We start from the raw sequence: 19853 nt of genomic DNA, 5'->3' as shown, positions 1-19853 counted from the left end.
ATACATATACATCTTGATCACATGACCCCAGAGATCATTGCAATGCCCCCATTTAGGATGAATGAACACACACACACTTGACCTTAGGAAGACTTGACCAACTGGCAGCTGGTGACCATTTTGAAAAATGGCTGCTGCCACACCAAATGTTTGATGGCGTATGCAATGCATACACCAAAAAGCAGCTTTTTTTCCACCATAAAAAAACAAACAACGGCAAATATTGAACCAAAGTGATTTAATCAACATGTAGGTACTAAAGAATTATTTACAAGTAAAAAAGCAGCTTTGTTGCCAAGATATTTAACATTACAGTTGATGTAAAGCCCAGTTATTACATTCAAATTGATTTGAACAACAAATGTTATGAATATTCATCTCCACATTTTTCATACCCATGTTGTTTGCACTCTCTTGAGGTGCTACAGCAGCTTTGGTCAATACAAACAAGAGTAAAGGCAAGGCACAATGTGATCTGGTTCAACGCTCCCTGAGCTGTGTTCGAGGACCATTCATGCCGTTCCCATTTTTCCTCATGTAACAATGATCAGTGCCCTTAACATCAGCTCAAATTGTTCACAGCGAAACCAAGCTGTGTCTTGAAATATCCGTTTGGTCATTCACATTGATACAGGTCTCCCTCCAAAAAAATAGATCTTTGATCTCAATGGGACAAACCTGGTTAAATGGAGGGGGGAAAGGTACATCCTTCTTGCTTACTGGAACCACCCACAACACAGCTCTGGATAATACAGGTATGCATGATTTCTACGTGTACTTGTTATCCCAGAATAAAGAGTGTGCTTCTGAGAGAATAAGGGGTCCACAAATTGCATGGCCCCTGCTCCAGTGTGTCCACCAGTAGATGTACAAGACAGAGTTTTGGACTAGACAAGATGGATCATTCCAAACTCTGTTAGCAGTGCAATGACAAGAAAGACAGCATAAAAGATGATAAGGAAGATCCCGTAGGTCCGACCCAAATGGAACCGACACAGTGGAACAATAACAAAGGAAAGGACTAACGATAAACCCAGAGAACCTGCAAGAATCCATGTCAGCAAACCCTCTGGTTCCAACTGCAGAAGAGAAAACAACATAAACATAAAACAGGTGCATGATGTGATGTCTACTCATTTAGTGTTCAACACAGTTTAATCTCAATGCATGTCACAAGTAGCTACAACTTGCTTTTCTGTCCATTTGCTAGATTCTGCCGTAGGCCTGCAATGTGACATGAGTCACAAAATAATACATATTAGGAGTGCAATAGGGACAATACCTGTACTTCAGAATGGCTCATAAACATCTGCCTTATACAGCCCAGTCCCACACCAAACAGCATATCTGATGGAAGCAGTCAAGATTGACAGTAATATAACACATGTTTGTGTACAACATGTCCAGTCCACATATATTTCGATTTCACACTAAAGGATACTGAAGATGATGCCTCCGAAGCAGGCAGATATTGCCATTCTTGGGTAACCGTGACGTGCAATGGTGATATCAGAAAAACAATCTGAAAAGACATTTAATACCAAACAGTAGGTCATCAGTTGAGTTAATTATAATTCCAGATATGCCTTCTTCACAGGGTCTGATAAAGGTGTGCACTGTGCATGCCTTCTAGGGATGGGACCATATGAAAATTACATGTCACGATTATTGTGTCACAATGCATGACACTATGCAGCACAAATTAACACAAATTAACAATAACGTGATAATCAAAATATGCTTAAAACTTAAAATTACACTTTTGATAACCACTTGAACCCCCAGCCTCTCTCGTGTGTAGAGTGAAATAAGAGCGCATCAAATGTGCTCTTTACAGGTCCATTTTATCAAGTAGGATTTAAGTGTTAGTGCCATGGTACTGAATTTGCAGCTCAAAAAGCGACATGTCACAATAAATTAAAACATTAAAACAGTGTTTTAATAATAATAATAATTAATAACAATAATTATTATTATTGTCCCTTCGTTAATCTTACCTCCTATGCTGTTGCCCCAGGCCAGCAGGGTGAGTCCCAGCACAGTGTTACTGAGTCTCAGCACCATGCCCAGCATGTGGAGAAGGCTGACCACCTCTGATGCTGCTGCGCTGATCAATATGGAACTCACCACAAAACCCAAAAGAGCAAACAGCTAGAAAAACAGCACAGGACAAGCATGTCATACTGACTGAGCACTATAGAGCGTCGCAGTCCCGCCCCCTTTCATGACAACGCAAGGCCCAGGAAATAGTTCCCAATGCATTTTTCCCATAGACATTTCTAAACGTATTTATTTAAAGACCTTATAAGCGTCGTACAAAGCCAACTCTTGTCGTGACAAATCATGACAACAAACACAATATTTTGGACAAAACAAATAATTACAAAGAAGAAAAACAAAAATGTTGTAACCTGCCGTTGTGTTTATTGTCATGATTTGTCACGACCAGAGTTGGCTTTGTCCGCCGCGTAAACGTCTTTAAATAAATACTTTCTGAAAAGTCTATGAGGAAAATTAACAGGGATTTCTTTTCCGGGACCCTCGAGGGGGCGGGACTGCGACGCTCTATAAACACAGTCCGTTAAAGCATAGCCTTTTATAGAAGAATTTACTACTACTAGAGAAGTTTCTACTTTCTACAGGAAACCAAGGGGAGACATGCAAGATATAATGGGCCTCGGACTCGAACCAGGTCCTGGAATTTCACAAGGAGTGTGTGGCTATAGAGCTGACTGGACCACCAGGCAACCCTCACCAGGCTGAGGGGTAGAATTATCTAGTCGTTTCGCTTGACGAAAATTAATCAAATTTGTATTTTTGTAAATCACTTATTTCTGTCAAGCAGCGATCATCAAAAGACAATAGAAATATTTGTTTTGTTATGCTTAACCAGATACTACAGGCTTTATGAGACCTTTATCCACCTCCAAAGCCCACGTTACTTACTGGGTGATATGTGGGAGGACAGTCATTGGTGGTGGTACAGAAAATGATGGCAGAGAGGAACATGCCCAGTAGAAGAATCAGGAGCCAGAGGGGAAACTGTCCTTGGATCATATATTTAGAATCTAGAGACAAAGCAAGAGGATGAGGAAGAGCAAGATATTAAGGATGGTTAATATAGGATAGGTGTGATTTTCACCTCTATGACTTTCCTAGTTTCTAGGCTCCTTCAGAGGTGAGCCATCTGTCTGTGTGTTTTCTTGTGTATACTGCCAGTAGGCCACATAAGTACAACTACTATTTATACTTTTTGAAATAATTTGAACCCCTTTTTGTGTTTTAAACATGTTATAATTTAGCTATTGAAAAATAGAAGATCCTCAAGCTCATAGCGCGCCACCGAGTGGCGCGCTACTAGTTTGTAGGTCTGCTATTTTTGAAAAATCGAAGAACCACTGACATAGAAACATAGCTTTTCAGAAAAATGTCATTTTCAAACAGACATTTTTAGAATCTGATATCAGGTCAAAATGGGTTAAGGCAGTTCAGCTATATCAGTACAGCGGAGAAAGATGAAATTTGACACAGATTATGAGCAGGATTCACACCAATAACAAAGTATGTGTGCTACATTAATTATGCATCTGTTCCATTTCGGCGTTTCTGCGTGTCAATGAAACATATCTACAATTAATGTCATCATACCACCAGCTTTGTTTACTCATCTATGGCATGTGAAATTGTCACTGTGAAAATTTGTGACATACTGGCTCACAGCAGAGCACATGAGAGTTAAGGGCTATGGTAGGTCTTTCCATTTCTCTTTGCCAGGGAGGTAATAACACGTAACAGTGAACTTACATAATCCAGACTGGAAAGTGAGCACACACACCATCGGAGTGGTGATCAGATGGAGGCAGTTTAACGGCCGTCTCCAGTTCCTGTCTTCTTTATCAGGATCGACGACAGGGACACACAACAGAAGTAGAACCTCCAGTGGAATCTGGTGGATGGAGGGCACGGTTATAGCTTAACCGTTCACATAACACAATGACAGATGTACAGTACATTTTCAGTTACATTAACTTTGTATTTCGCTGTGAAATATCAAATTAGGGCCCTTCCGTTTTTCTTTTTGGAACACAGATACAATGATATTAATGGATTTCCACTGCCTGGTCTGGCTGTGATAACTGTAACCTGGCATCACAGCTTTCTGTAGTATTCAGGCATATCAGTAGTCTACATTGCATCAGTAGTGAGTCCGACCATAACAAACTCATCATATTGTTCACCTGACATCGAACTGCTCTCTGTAAATCTGAGACCTAGATATCTCCCCCGTGAATTTGGCCAGCTGAACATTGTTCTGGTTCACATCCCCCTCTGGCAATGACACCCGCACAACAGAGGCTATCTCTGTGGGCAGTCATCGCACTCCCTGGTCTTAATATGTGGCTATGACAGCCGTCAGCTCAAAAAGACTCTCCCCACATACCAGCAAAATGTTAACTGTGCACCAGAGGAAATGAAACAATCAACCTCTGTTATGGTAACGTGAAGAACGCATATAGGGCATAAGAAACTCCCATTAAGTACAACTGATGATTACAAAGAGGGAGCTGTCTAAAGGCAGGTGCAGCAATTGAAATAAGGAGGCTAGTGAGACTGTATGACTTGTACTGACTGGAAAACGTTCAGTTTACAGTGCAAGGATCCATCATCGGTGGGCACCCTGGTTCACGCTCTGTAGGACTGTCCTGTAATTGAGAGTTATTGGAAATAAATTCATAATTGTATCTTAGAAATGACAAAGGTTGATTTTCCCTTCAACCCTAGGCTTTACATACTGGGTGACCCAAAGCAGGTTGCTCACTGTGATTATGTCGATTTCATCCTCACGGCTATCATGATTGGTAGACAGGTGCCGATGAGGGGTTGGAAAGCGTCAGGGAGTCCCTCGTTTCATGACTGGTTTGTGGAGATAGGCAAGGTTGCAGCATACGAAGAAATGGCATATAGGAGGTCCGACAGACTGGATAAATATATCCGGAAATGGGGAGGATACATAATGCATATTGCTGTCAGAGATCCCATTGTGGTGTGAGCGCAACATCCCTTTCTCTTTTATTTTCCTTGAATACAGTGTAAATTAATATTACCTAGATTCAATGGCATTGTCTTAATTTATTTTTCCTTTTTTATTGTATGGTATTGTATTGTCTGTATTGTATTATCTTTTCTGTAAAGGTTTCGTAGTGTAATGTATTTATTATTTTCTTGTCTAGTTTTGTTTCATTTGTTGTCTTAATTGTTTGTATGATTATTTTATGTACATTCTCAGTTATTCCCTTGTAACTAAACTGAAAAAGCAACAAACATCACAATATGTCAATATGACAGTCAATATGAAACGTGACAATATGACACAATATGAAACATGACAATATGTCAACATGACAATAAGTCAATGTGTGTGTGTGTGTGTGTGTGTGTGTGTGTCTATGCCACCATATGAGACTACGGTGCTTTTTACACGAGGATGGTGTTCATAAAAAACGGCAAAATAAAGTATCGTTTGCTGCTGTCATTTAGACGAGAACCGTGTTCACAGGAGGTGAAAACGCAACGAAGTGAAACCACCTCCCAGAGTGGAAATCTTTTAGAACGCCGTTTCCTATGGTCTCCATATAAACAGGCAAAACGGTGGATACGCAAAAATTGTGACATCATGGCTTACGTCAGCTCTGGTCGGCTCACCCGTGTCCTACATTTTTACATGGTGTCATAGGCATGCGTCAGTTGCTAGGGGAAACGAACAACAACAACCATGCTAGTGATGAGGACGCGACGTTTGTTTACTTTCTGTGTAGAAGAAGAACGGAAGTAGTTCTACGCATGCGTGACTTATGTCTATGGTTTATATATGCGCTGCGTCACACGGACCCCACAAGGACACGCGCCACCTAGCGACCTGGCATGTATATGCATGCACTTTGTAGCGTTTTCATTCAAGTGTGCGTTCTCATGTAAATGGTCCAAAAAAATGAGAACGCAACGGGACTTTGACGTGTTATATGGAGATGGTCGCCGTCTAAAAGAGGCCTAAGCCTAGTCCTGAGCACCGTCGTGTGAACGAATATGGCTGTCAGAGACGCTGCTGAGTGACATTCTTAATTGTTGCATCATGATATCATGGTATCATGTGTCGTAGGCTTGTGATTGTAACATAACTGCACCCATAATGTTTGTGTCCTTGTATGCATTTTTCTTTTAAAGTGTGGACCAAATAAAGTGTTCGTCCGTCTGTTACCAGCTAATCTCCGGCACCGTTAACCCGGTCGATGCCAAATTTTCCAGAACGGCCTGTTATAGCGCCACCAGGAGGCCGACTAAGGATTGCAGGATTTGCCCGTTTTGAACAAAAAGCCTCAAATCATGAACGCAGCGTGCAATTTACATGAAATCTTTCACAGACTTTCCTACTAGGCTGAGGAATATATCCCACCCTTTTCAGATTGGCCTGTTATAGCACCACCAACAGGTGGATTTTTGCTAAACACATTTTTAGAACATAATGCCTCAAATCATCCAATTGCCATCCAAGGCGTAAGAAGAAATAGTACCGTTTTCACATTGGCCTATTATAGCGCCACCAGGAGGCCACAACCTCACCTGCCCTGGTGGAGACCTGTGCCCCAAGGGGCACTTTTTAACGGACCAAGAAGTCACGAAGTGACTTTGGTCACTTATTGTTTGTGTGGTTTATTTTCTTCTTCTCCCGCCAAAAATAGCAGTTCTGACTGAACCGTGCAGTCGGTTTTCGTGAAACGCAGGAATCTGGTAGAGTGCCATGCCAAACGGTGACTATGTGAAGCTCATGACCATTGGCCAAAGGGTGCTCATGAACCGTTTGACCGTTGGCAATGGCACTTTGATACACATATGTGTCTCCTCATGCCGAACAACTTTCTGACTTTTGACCTCTGACCTTTAGATCACACACTATTTAGTATTCATCACCGGTGTCATTTCTCACTTCACTTGCCGTTGTTCTGTCCCCTGTACCATGTCGATCTGTTCCTGTACTGTATTGTTTTTTTGTATGGACGTAGTGTTGGGTGCTTGCACATATGCACACATGCATCAACGCATGGTGTTGTGTGCAGGCACACTACACTTTGTCCTTCTTTTATCTGTATTGTATTGTGTTTTGTATGGACGTGGTGTTGGGTGCTTGCACATATGCACACATGGCATCAACGCATGGTGTTGTGTGCAGGCGCCCTACACTTTGTTCTTCTTTTTTATCATTCATTCATTTTTTAAGAGCCTGCCCAGGGACTATAGATGAAATTTAGCTTCGGCTAACTCTGGCCCATTTACATTGATGTGAAAACTGACATGTTGATTAATGCGCTTTGTCCCTGTCAAAAAAAGAAAAAAAAAAAAAAAAAGAAAAGAAAAAAACAGTTCAAATGTATCTCCTCCCAGGATCTTTGATCAAAATGCACAAAAACGTCTACATGTGAACTTTGGACCCATCTGTCCCTACTACATACATGCAGTGTCATATGCTTATGTCACTTCACAGTATAGTAGAGGGTCATGCCAAATAGCACTGAAAGCAGTCTTACTCCAATTGGCCAAAGGGGGGCACTATAGCAATTTTTTTTTAATTAAACCTTTGAACAGTCTCATGCTGTTTGGCCAAAATTCATGGCACTTGTTTCCACATGTTCCTTGACTCATGGGGAACACATCTGTCACTTTGACAAGTAAGCTCCGCCCTCTGATTTTCAGCCATTTGAGTAGTTTGACATTGACATTTTTTTCTGCCTGGATTTTTGAGCAATTTGCTTGAAATGTCCTACACACAAGCTATGGACCAAAATGAGGACACACATACTTGTTACCAAAACACTGAATGATGTTACTGTTTAAAATGTAATTGATTGTCTCCATGTAGCTCAGTCAGTAGAGCTCTTGCCTTCGGACCACAAGGTTGTGTGTTCAAATCTGGGTACCGACAACTCAGCTCGTCAGTCTTATTTGTGCATATTGTTCTTATTAAGGGACCAAGAAGACACGCAGTGACTTTGGTCACTTCTTGTTTTTGTGTTTATTTTTCTTCTTCTCCTTCCGCCAAAAATAGCTGTTCTGACTGAACCGTGCAGTCGCTTTTCGTTAAACGCGGTAATCTGGTAGAGGGCCATGCCAAACGGTGACTATGTGAAGCCCATGACCATTGGCCAAATGGTGGCGCTATAGCACTGAAAATTAAGTTGAAAATGCAAACTTTGAACGTGCATATCTCATGAACCGTTTGACCGTTGGCAATGACACTTTGATACACACATTTGTCTCCTCATGCCGAACAACTTTCGTATTCTTTCCGCCATTTGAATTATAGGAAAACCATTTAAAATGTATCTTCTCCCCTTTGATCAAAATGTACAAAAATGTACAAAGAGAAGTTTGTACGTGAAAACACACTGTAGTAATGGATAAAGACATCCCCAAAACCAGGACACAGTTGTTACCGAAAATACTGCATGTTACTGTTTAGAATGAGCAAACTGACTGTGTCTGCTTAGCTCAGTTGGTAGAGCTCTCACCTTTGGACCACAGTAGTATAGTGACAGTAGGCTGACAGGAAATGGGGGAGTGACATGCAGTAAAGGGCGTCAGGATCGGGAGTCGAACCCGTGGCACAGACTGCCATGATGTAATTATACCGGTAGTTATTTGGTAGCACAGCTGTGTAAAATAAGGCTGTCATATACTCTTAATATATTCTTTCAAATGAGGTTTGGCCTTATAGATCAAAAATACATTGTCAGTTTTTTTAATGAATACATTTTCAACTATTTGTATAAAGGTTGTACACTTCAGTGAAATTAACTGCTGGGATCATCCCTAATTGAAGCCACCACCGCTCAGTGGTCTAGGCTGCATGGCCCACAGGGCTTGGGCATTATAACCCGACCATCTCTCTCCATATCGTTTGATAAAGGCATATAAAAAACATAATTTATACACACAATGAAAATATACACTTCACAGAGTATAGACCACTTGGAATTATAACAATCGGTTGAGGATTTCCTGGGTATGACGCAAGTTAAATTACAACCTTTTGACAGGATGCGGAGGAATTTACATACTTGTGAGGACCTCTGCTTGGATTCGGTGAGTGGCATGTTGCAAGCTCACAACGCCCTGCGACTTATTGGAGCTTGTAGATCAATTTTCTGTGCACCATTTCATTCAACAAAATATAAATGAAGCTGTCTACGCTCTGTGTTGTGTTGCTCTGAACGTTTCTCTGTCGGGTCCCTCCACCTCGCTACGGACACAACCTGTCGGTAAAAATAAAAGAATTCCCATTTTGATTGGGTGGGCAGGACGCACCCTATAACTGGCCTTGACGAAGATTACGGCTGAATGATACGGAGTACCAAAATTCTGCCGGTGGTATTTTAATCGGATAGGCCCGGAGATAATGTGTGCCGATTTTTGTGAGATTTGGACAAAATCTGTAGGAGGAGCAAAAAGTGTGTTTTGGAGAAAATTCTAAATGGCGGGAAATCTATCCTGACGGAAATGGGCCTATATGGGGAGATGCGTCATGACCATAGATTGTAAATAAATATGGACAAAGCGTTCGCCGGGTCTGATATGGACGTAAGATGAAGCCAGTCAGTCCTTGAATTGTAAATCGCCATCTTTCTAGATCCGTTTGGGCCCAGCTGGCCATTGGCTGGCCCAGACAACGAGGCGGGACTTCCCCCCTTCTTCTTCGTTGGTTTTTAATTTGACTCGAACGGGGGGTGGCTCCCGATCATAGACTGTAACGGTAGCCACGCCCCTCAGAACATACGCGACTTTATGGTCATTCTTTTAATAAATGGGACCATCATTTTCCAAAAAGAATATTATGACATGAGAAATGAGACTTTAAACTAGTGACTGGAAGCAGAAAGTATTCATGACCATGTTTATTAAGGTAATACAGTCTAGGTGAAGTTGGGCCCAAATACATGGACCTCTATGGGGCTATGGGGTTTTTTTGGGCCCAATGACAGCGCCAGGCCATTATATGAACTTCCAGGATGTCCCGATTTCTTTAGTGGCTTCACAAAATATCTGTCTGACTGCCCCCCTGGTCATGACCCAAGGAATCCAGGGAAAATCGTTTTGATTTTATGACCAAGAGTTATAAGCCAAAATGTAAAGTGGGCTGTTATAGCACCACCATGAGGCCGACTGATAACATTATAAGTTAATTAATTTTAGTAATATTATGAACCTACCCTAGTAGGTTTTGTATAGTGCTTACAGTCTCAGAGGAAAAAATACTTGAAAGTGTTTTTTCACATTTTCCCATTCATGTCAATGGGCGGAGTGGGAGGAGTAGGCAACTCCAGTGTAAATAAAGTGTTATAATTACAATAGTATGGTTGCTCACACTAATTATGTCTGTACTAGTACAAAGTATTTCCTCCCGCAGCATCACACGCAAACACTCAGCGTCACCTGATAGTCTAGTGTGTGATTTGAAAGAAATTGAAAATTAAATTCATTTTTTGTTTTACTGCCCATTATATGAAGAATTAAGACATGTATTATTTGGTAAAATGACAACCATCTGTGCTGACTTTTTCTGGTTGGAGGACTATGAAAAACTGGAATTTTGTTTTAGGAAAGGTATTTTTGCTTTGGCAGACTTTTTATGCAGGGCGTGGGAAATAAGGCAGAATGTTTTGTTTGTGTAAAAGAAAAATAAAATGGGAATAACAACAAAACAAATCTGTTTCTTGTACACAATGCAATTTTGAAGCAATGATATGGTGTGTCCTGTAAGTCCATGTGGGCTGGGCGCCTTTGGTGCATGACACAAAAATAAATAAATCTATCTATTCACAAACCTTCATGACTTTAATGACTTTCCAGGACCAGGGCTTCCTCCTCCACTTCATGTTGTCCACCGGGTTGAGGGAGCTCAGCAGAATCTGACTGGTTGACTCAGAGTACGGGAGGAGAGGCCTATATTCTGCATCTGAAATGCATACGTGGAAGGAAATAGCACTGAGTAACTACAGTCCTGTCACTCTGGTGAATAATATATGAACTTACATTGTGGTGTTATAGCAGTGCTGTATTATCCCCATAGAAATAAACCTTATCTTACTTGTATAAAACCTTGTTTTAATTACATATGTCATTACAGTGTGGTGTGGCCTGCCACGCCAACATTTAACCACAGGAACCTTAGCGTCCATATTCTAGGCATAATAGGTTAACGTTTGGAGAAAAGAAGCAGATCTACAAGCTCACAACGTGATATGATCAGCCGTTTTTGACGATGAGATTTGGTGTAGAGGGGAAAAAGGAGGTAGACTAGCTCTACCCCCATTGTGCCAGACTCTCAGGCTCTCCTGAGAGATCCTTGATCACAGTAATGGTTAACTGCAAATACTTGTATGAGCATGTGACAAATATGCTAATAACCTCTTGATAAATGTATAGAACAGTAATTTCCATTCAACAGCAATGCTGTGCTTCTGACTGTGTCAACTACAGAAGAGGAAGTAATCAATTCATACTCCTCCTTGATGCTTTGATCCATATGAGGCTCCTAGAAACTAAGCTCACGGCTTCTATGAACTCATAAATACAGACCTACAAGCTCCAAACGCATCATGTTGTAATGCGTTGGGAGCTTGTAGATCTGTTTTAAAAAAATATATATTTCTGCCTTTATTTGATAGTGTACAGCTGACAGCTGGGGGGGAGAGATGGGGAGTGACACGCATCAAGCGTGTCACTTGGCCTAGGTGCCCGGACCGCTAGGCCAGATCTGCTATTTTTGAAAACTTTTGCCAATTTCAAAAACAAGTTCAAAACAGGGAAGACTGGTTGTTGAAATCGGGACACAATGGCTATAATAATTTTATAAGATATGTGGTTCTTACCATATTCCTGCTGGATGTTCCCATTACCCATATAGGGGACCTCATTATCAGAGTCTGATGACTGGACCTCTAAGAAATGAAAATAAATGGTGTTATGAATTTATTGTCACCTCTTCTCCTTGTGTGTGTGGAATGTCTGGAGGAAGTGAAGAAGGGGTCCCCGACCCTCTGCACATAGCAGGCTTGTCTCACACATACAGGCTGGCCACAGTGTGTGTGTGTGTGTGTGTGTGTGTGTGTGTGTGTGTGTGTGTGTGTGTGTGTGTCACCTGGCGCCTGCGTCACCACAGTTGCAGTTGCGTTGACATGTTTTTGTCGGTTGTAGATGTATGCACTGACGATAACAGTTAATACATAAACCACGTAGAGGCCCAGGTATCCTACAGCAAGAAAGTACAACATTCCAGTCTTCAAACCAAAGCCGACACAATGCTTTGTCAACAATGATGGGTCATTGGGTCATGCTATGTGTGTGTGTGTGTGTGTGTCTGTATGTACATACCCACTGTCTCTCCCATTGATATGGTTCCTCTATAGAGGATGACAAATGTCCAAAACACTGCTGCCATGTAGAAGATGATATCACGCAGGAAGGGGCGTGATGCCACAGTGAACGGCTTGACCAAGGACACGCTCCCTGCGACTACAGTGGTAACGAATATACCAGCTCCTACACACAGACAGGGACGAGACAGAGTCAAATAGGACACAAAGGACATACAGTATGTTAAACACTTTGAACCTGGCATCCCTGTTTTTGGCAGAAATAGCACATCTCTAGCATTTTGCTGTGTTGTAAGTGTGTATGTGTCTCGTTGCGTACCAAACAGTGCCCCAACAGCCAGTCCAGCAGTATGCGGACGGGAAAAAGCCGCCATGGCACTGAAGATGTCTGGAGCTCCATTTCCAAATGCCAGAAATGTCACCCCCTCAGCAGCCATACCAGTCAAGCAAAATGCACAAATTATGGTAATCAGAAAAATATTCCAATCATGACTGCTATTGAGAAGTAAGACTGTAATATGAGAAGTTCTCACTGACAGAGGAACTATAATGGTCAGTCAACAATTAAACGGCACTACACCCCCTTAAGGGGAACTGATACCGTAACCAGAATAGAGCGCCACAGTCCCCGCCCCCTTTCAGAAAAGCGAGTGGCCCAGGAAGTGGAAGCCCCATGCATTCTCCCATCGGCACTTTTAATATAATTTATCTAAAGACGGTTACGCCGCGGACAAAGCTGATGGGAGAATGCATGGGGCTTCCACTTCCTGGGCCACTCGCTTTTCTGAAAGGGGGCGGGACTGCGGCGCTCTATAGGCGGGAAGTACTGCATCATAAAGGAATGGTTGTTTTTTCATAAGCACAAAAAGGATACAGCCACGTTGTGAGTGAGTCGCAGGGAAGTGGAGATAGCCGAGAGATTGGGACAGAAACTGTAGAGAAACATCAAATGAGTAACTGAAATACTGTACACCCTTGAAGTTACACATTAAAAAATTAACACTGAAGATTCTACTGTGCAGCAACACAAGTAAATGAATAGCATTCAGCAGTTGAAAACATTCTCATATTTAGTGTGTACAAACTCTGTGAGTTACAAATAAAATGAATTACTCAACACTGAGAAGTTTACTGTACAGAGTATGTTCATGGTATACAAGGCTTGCAGATTGATATCACACAGGAAGGACCACAATGGAAACAATTCCCCAGGACATTTTGGTGTTATCCTTTCAGCCCAAAAGTATGACTGTATCTTGTGCCGTTTGCATTTCCATCTAATCATCTTTAACTGATTAATTTAGATTACAGAAAGAATAAAATGATTAATAAATGTACGTATTTTAATCACGCTTAGTTTTTGCATCACAGAACCTTTCTCACTGGATGAGTTTCAGGCCAACCAACAGACAACAATACAGTGCACGTAATGGGAGAAAAAATGCTTCTCATGATGATTCATTAATTAAATACAAAGCTCTGGTTAATTCGATTTTGTTTTAAATTTTTGTATCGAGTCCCAGCCCTACAAGTATTCAATCAATCAATAATGATTTTGTACTGTACAGTATGTGTGTCTCCTTTTGTGGGAATATCATAGGCATTCTTACAACTCAAGTAGTTTGATGAAAACAACAAAATACTTTCACTGCAGTCATGTGATCCGTCTCCATGTGATGATTACAAAGCAGGCAAGCAGCCCTAGTAAAGATTACGTTCAGCTTTTGGCTGGTGTGTGCTTGCACGAGAGCAATAAAGAGAGAGCGGGTGTCACTGGACCACAATATGTAATCAATGGGAATGGAATATTGCATTAGGCTGTTCCTTTGGGTATATACACTCTGCAGATGTACAGCATGCACTCACACAGAAACCCAACTACAAGTACAACTAATCATGACTGGATATTTAACAATTACAGCAACAAAAGAGATGCTTACAACTTAGATGCAGTGAGTCCCAGAATAATGAACAGGAAGATGAGCCACATAATCTGCAAGGAGGGTGTGGAAGATAAAGAATGTCAGACACTTTCGTTCTCTGTTCTCTTCAGCAAGTTTCATTTATGTACTAGAAAACAAGAACTGAGATTTATAAGCACTCACTGCCACTCAGGTGTTGTATCTGAAATAGGATCCAAGGCTAAGGCTAAGGCTATATTATTATTTATTTTTTTGTAAGATATTTTTTGGACTTTTTATGCCTTTATTGATAGGTAGCCAATAGTACTGTGACAGGAAATGGTGAGAGATGGGGGATGACATGCAGCAAAGGTCGCCGGGATCGGGACTAGAACCCGCAACACACCACACAAATCAATTTAACCGGTGCTGGACAAGAAATACGTACAACGGAAATGAAGAGAAGCTATACAGTGACATGTGATTCTTTGTGTAGACTTGAATGTCAAGCCCAGATTTAATTCCACAGCCTGTTTGTTGCATTCAAGGAATTTGAGCAAGTTATTTTGACATTAAGTGAGTTGAATTAATACATTCACTCACAACTTCATTTGTCAGCAAGTGAGCACATGACTGGAACCCAGTAAGGAAATATATGGCTGACCGCAGTCGTTTTCTGCTGTGTACTCAAGAGTAATTCATTGTCATGGATAATCAACTGCTATATAACAGGAATGTGTGTGTCTCTCTCTCTCTCTCTCTCTCTCTCTCTCTCTCACACACACACACACACACACACACACACACTTACACAGAGAGTGATGGTGAGAGGTGTGAGGTCAGGGCGAAGCAGGCAAAAGGCCAGTTTAAGGTAGTTGATGAAACCATCTTCCATATAGCAGTCTGGCGTGGTTTTCACAAACGTACAGCGTTCTGTAGCATTGATGTTCATTACAAGGTCACACTGAGAATATAAGTAAAATGCGCGCGCGCGCACACACACACGCGCACACACACACACACACACACACACACACACACGCGTTATTTGACCAGATAGGCAGGTACGTGTGTAGTAATGTAATGTAACAAATTAAGGTAATTGCTACAAGTAAATCCATGGCATTTAGCTACCCTGAGCCATTTCACAATAATAAATAAACACAAGTGGCACAAGTTGAACTTCTGGTGGGTACCGTGGGGACATGTCTACCACCCCACGTGACAACTCTGAAAAAACACTTGACAACCTGCCAAGGTTATTATAAACAAAACTAATATGCACCTAAGGCAATTAAGCATACATCAGTAAACGCGTAAATTCAATTTGGACGGGCAATGTAACAAGTCTAATTTAATTTCTCACTAACCTCATCCGTCGTTCCTTGAACCATCACTGTGCGCCTGTCTGCGGTGCTCCAAACTAGTCTGATACCAGAACGTTTTGTAAGAACATGGATCATGTTACTGTCACTGTCAGTGGAGCCTGACGACACATGATGTTGATGACACAAAAACACCAGCAAAACGCAGAGTAAAATCAATGAAGTCATAATTCGCTTCACCCGGAAGCCACTTCCATTCCCTTTAAATAAAGAACAGCTGCACTACTCCAGGCGAAATATGTCTCTGTGTTCAATCTGCGTGTGCTCCATTTTAAATTGAATGTAATTATACGAGTCGACTCGTGTGTTGTAGCCTAGCCTGCTTCTCTGAAACTCGTCTTTATAAACAAACGTCCGTCCGTGTACATTATGTACACAAACGTAGCCTGCTTCATTGAAACCCCGCCTGCTTCACCCCCTAGACTTGACGGCTGACGTTGCACCACTTCCAGAGCTCGGTCCCGCCCCCTGTCTCCTTTGCACCTTAGCAATTATTAGAACAATAGAACATAGGCTATACTTCTTGGTTGGTTGATGGTTCATAATATGGCAAGCAACTATAATGATGCGTGAATTGAATACACAGTCAGGAGTCAGGACCAAATAAGCAGGGCTTTTTGTGTTGTCCTTTTAGCACCATTGTATAATCGTAGTCGTACCACTGTACTATTTGCAAACTGCAAGTATTCAATCAATCAAAGTCAAAGTTTATTGTGCTATTACAGAGGCAAACAAAAAGGTCAGGGTATCGTCATAATATAATTTATAGAATATATTTTTACCAGTGTCCTTCGATGTAAAAGTCAAAATCACACAAGAATATAACCATTTACAAACTCAGTGATGTAAATAGGTTTACAGTGAGTCCCACTTCAACGACATTATTTTGCCATTTTTACAAATTGCAGCATTTAACTACAATTTCATTTGATAAGGTTATAATGTGGTTATATTCATGTAGAAAACAGAAGAAGAAATTATTATTATAACTAAAGCTAGCAAAATAAACTACAATTTAAAAAAACAGTACAGTAGTACAGTAGTGTACCCCGTGGATGCAGAGGTCGTTGTTTTATTGGGTCCCTTAACTATAAACTGCGTTTTGGGATGCAAAATGCACCCTTTGCAAACTACTTGCCGAAATAAGAGCAGTTAGAAGTTTAAGTAAAGGTCCGCAAATATTTAACTAGAAAAAGTGGTCTCCACCAGGGCAGGTCAGGTTGTGGCCTCCTGGTGGCACTATAATAGGCCAATGTGAAAAGGGTGCCATTTCTTCTTATGCCTTGGATGGCAATTGGATGATTTGAGGCATTATGTTCCAAAAATGTGTTTTGCAAAAATGCACTTGTTGGTGGCGCTATAACAGGCCAATGTGATTTATTTTTGGGCATCGACCGGATTAACGTTCTGGAGATTAGCTGGTAACAGACGGACACACACACCCACACTCACACACGGACACGGACACACACACGGACACACACAGAGTGCAAAACATGCTCTCTCCCCATTCCTTCGGCCTGGTGGAGACAAATATTAACAATGCACTCAGAGTTTTTCTCAGTTTTCTCATTTTTGGCCTGATGATGGTGCTATGCTGTAGTCGAAAAGTTCCTCACAGCCACAGGGTCATACATTTCTTCATCGTGGAAGCATGAATGTACAGATTGTACACAGCAATCTTAATAGCTTATTCAGAGAAGGGCAACCTCAATCTAACCCTCTCGTTGTTACACTAAAGATCCAAAAGATAACATTTCCTACAAGGCTACAGTATGAAAGGGTCTTGGATGGATGTTCATTCTAGAGTTGGTCGCTCATATACCAACGCAGCATCTTGTGAAGGAGTCTTGGCATTGTACCAGTTTCTGACCTCGTTGGTCACCACTGGACATAAGTCCTGCTCACACCACCTGAAATAGCAATTCAATTCATTAGCTGAGTTGTAAACCCACACAATTATATGCATGCTCTTTGTGGCAAGAATAAAATAATTAAAGGAGGAAAAATATATGCACATCCCACAGTTTATACGGTGCTGCACACAATATAATTCTATGCTTTCTCAACTTGAGAAAGCCCGGAGGGGCGAAATGTTGTTTCATTAGGTTGAAATAAAGAGGACAGGGAGCAGAATTATATCGTGTGCTGACATTCAATTTTTTCTTCATAAGAATAAAATAAGTTTCATTTTAAAGTGCCACAGTTTTTTTACTTTTTCATGTGTCTATGAGGTGACAGTACTTCATTAGACACCCTGGAGTCATTTTTATGTGCAATGGTGTATTAACTTTGTATTTAGGGTTTCTTCCTGGAGGCTGAACCCTTGACAGTCAAACGGGCCAATGAAATAAACAGTAATATAGTGACATCACACTATCAACCCCTCCCCTAACCCGCAAACCAGGCATACTTAATGAACTGGTGCATGGGCGTGTCCACATAAAAGCATGATTTTAACAAATACTGTACACTTTTTGGAAAAAGTTCTTCCTCCATATATTATAATAATACCTGATGATCATGTTTTAGGATGGAAAGAAATCGTGGCACTCCATCTTTAAGAAATTCAATTAATGAATTATGTCTTTGTACCTGAGAGCAGCATACGTATCAGATGGAGATGCTCCTTTCCAAGAGGCATGGTCTATGAGCAGAGCACCTGAAATGAACAGTGGTGAAAAACGTACTAAGTATCAATACTGCAATGCAGAAACATTCTGTTGCAGCAAGTAAAAGTCCGGAATTCAAAATTTACTTGAGTAAAAGTACAAAAGTATTGATATAAAAATGTACTTGTAAAATTGTACTTATAACCTCTTAAACCCCAAGGGGGTCCGGGAGGGAAAATCTAAAATATCGGAGTTGGAACCTGAGACCTTGACCAGCCCCATTTACCCGCTGAGAGCGGTTCATGAGGTGGACAGCCGCTGCCCCCGCCAGCGGGGGATTGGGTTTTAAATACAGTACTTGAGTACAAGTACTAAGTTACTTTCCACCAATGGGAATGAAGATACAGGAATGTATAACACATGTTCTGCTTATTTGTGTAAATACCCATGTATATGCGTGCCAGGCTGTATGCCAGATCTCTAGCTGCCAGCTCTAGGTAGCTGGGGGGTCTGGTTGCTGTAGCCTGTACAAAGTTCCCCAGTCCAGAAAGGGCGCAATCTACTGCTTTAATGGCTGGGGCCAGGGATGGAACACCAGAAGCTGCTCCTAGTAGGGACTACAAAACAGCCGCATATTAAATGCCTGTGCTAGTCAAAGAGTAGTATAGGTCATTATAATTGTTGTTTTCTTTATTGCAGACCTTGGTGTGGGTGAAATAGGCCTGAAGAACCAGTCCTGAACTACGAGCAATGCAGCGCAGCACATCCAGAGACAAAACATTTGTGGTTCCTTCCCATATACTCAACACCTGACAGAGGTAGAGAGAGAGACTTCATGAAAACTTAATACAAGTTATTTTTATTGCATCTTAAAGCAGTATATTCATTGCAATATTCAAGCATTATTTTATGTTTCGTGGCACATTCTGTGATTTTCCTACCCTTCTATGCACATATGGAAAGTCACAGGCATGGAGAGCAGCAAGTGAAGACCATAGACAAGTGCAACCGCAATCGGACAAGCATTAAAAAGAGGAGCTTGGGTGGATGCATGTGATGCTTTTTGTTCTCGCTCTGGATTGCCTAAATTGGAAATTGTAATTGAGGTGAATCTAACAAGAGCTTGCAGGTGGGTATGCGTGAATAGGCAAGATGAAGCAATGTTAAACATTAAGTTAAAGATCAATCCACAAAGTGAAAAGCCAACGATAGACTGAGCATTAGCTGACAGCTAAGTCAGCTAAGTCAACTGATGAGGCAGACTGGCGGGAATCAGCTGAGCATCAACTGATGAGGACGGGGCTTGCCAGAACTAACTCTATTTATGTTCTACTTATGTAAAAAACTAAAATGGATCCCCCTATCTAAACAGGAGGCGTGTTTAAACATAAATAAACATCATTCTCCCCTACAGTGCATCACCTCACCTGAGCATCCCTAAGAATTCCAGGTAATCCTGTGTCCTCAATGTAGCCCTGACCACCAAAGCTCTCCAAACCCTCTGAAACCACAGCAACTGCCTGACAATGG

At 41.4% G+C, this 19853-nt stretch overlaps 2 protein-coding genes across 5 annotated transcripts in view; both read right to left on the bottom strand.

Moving 5' to 3' along the window:
• Window positions 1-229: 229 nt before the first annotated feature.
• Window positions 230-16095, bottom strand: slc8b1 (solute carrier family 8 member B1). 3 transcript variants are annotated; one of them, XR_013964295.1, is made up of 16 exons: window positions 15697-16095; window positions 15138-15290; window positions 14366-14418; window positions 13300-13357; window positions 12745-12850; window positions 12424-12591; window positions 12191-12301; window positions 11922-11990; window positions 10875-11005; window positions 3805-3946; window positions 2947-3068; window positions 1998-2151; window positions 1442-1522; window positions 1283-1347; window positions 834-1079; window positions 230-781 (listed from the first exon to the last, which is right to left on the bottom strand). XR_013964295.1 is itself a non-coding variant. In XM_080767005.1 (15 exons), exons 1-15 carry the CDS (start codon window positions 15877-15879, stop codon window positions 888-890), a joined length of 1788 nt encoding a protein of 595 aa, XP_080623131.1. In that variant the 5' UTR covers window positions 15880-16095; the 3' UTR covers window positions 230-887. The 3 variants fall into 3 exon arrangements, 2 of the variants coding, with proteins under 2 accessions (XP_080623131.1, XP_080623132.1); XM_080767005.1 differs by having other exon boundaries at window positions 230-1079; XM_080767006.1 differs by lacking the exon at window positions 15138-15290 and having other exon boundaries at window positions 230-1079.
• A 302-nt stretch (window positions 16096-16397) lies between these two features.
• Window positions 16398-19853, bottom strand: part of LOC308316757 (acyl-CoA dehydrogenase family member 11) — an 8360-nt gene continuing 4904 nt past the window's right edge. For both annotated transcript variants that reach the window (XM_080765525.1, XM_080765526.1), the window contains 5 exons: window positions 19751-19843; window positions 19025-19132; window positions 18769-18940; window positions 18307-18373; window positions 16398-17624 (listed from right to left, as the gene is read on the bottom strand). In XM_080765525.1, the coding sequence (XP_080621651.1) occupies window positions 17510-17624; window positions 18307-18373; window positions 18769-18940; window positions 19025-19132; window positions 19751-19843 (555 nt within the window). In that variant the 3' untranslated portion in view covers window positions 16398-17509. The remainder of the gene's footprint in view (window positions 17625-18306; window positions 18374-18768; window positions 18941-19024; window positions 19133-19750; window positions 19844-19853) is intronic.

This window comes from Protomyctophum bolini, assembly GCF_963924005.1.
Source record: "Protomyctophum bolini genome assembly, chromosome: 6".
Classification (NCBI taxonomy): Eukaryota; Metazoa; Chordata; class Actinopteri; order Myctophiformes; family Myctophidae; genus Protomyctophum; species Protomyctophum bolini.
The sequence above is the reverse complement of the archived record's forward strand: the minus strand, read 5'-3'. Positions and strand labels throughout refer to the sequence as shown.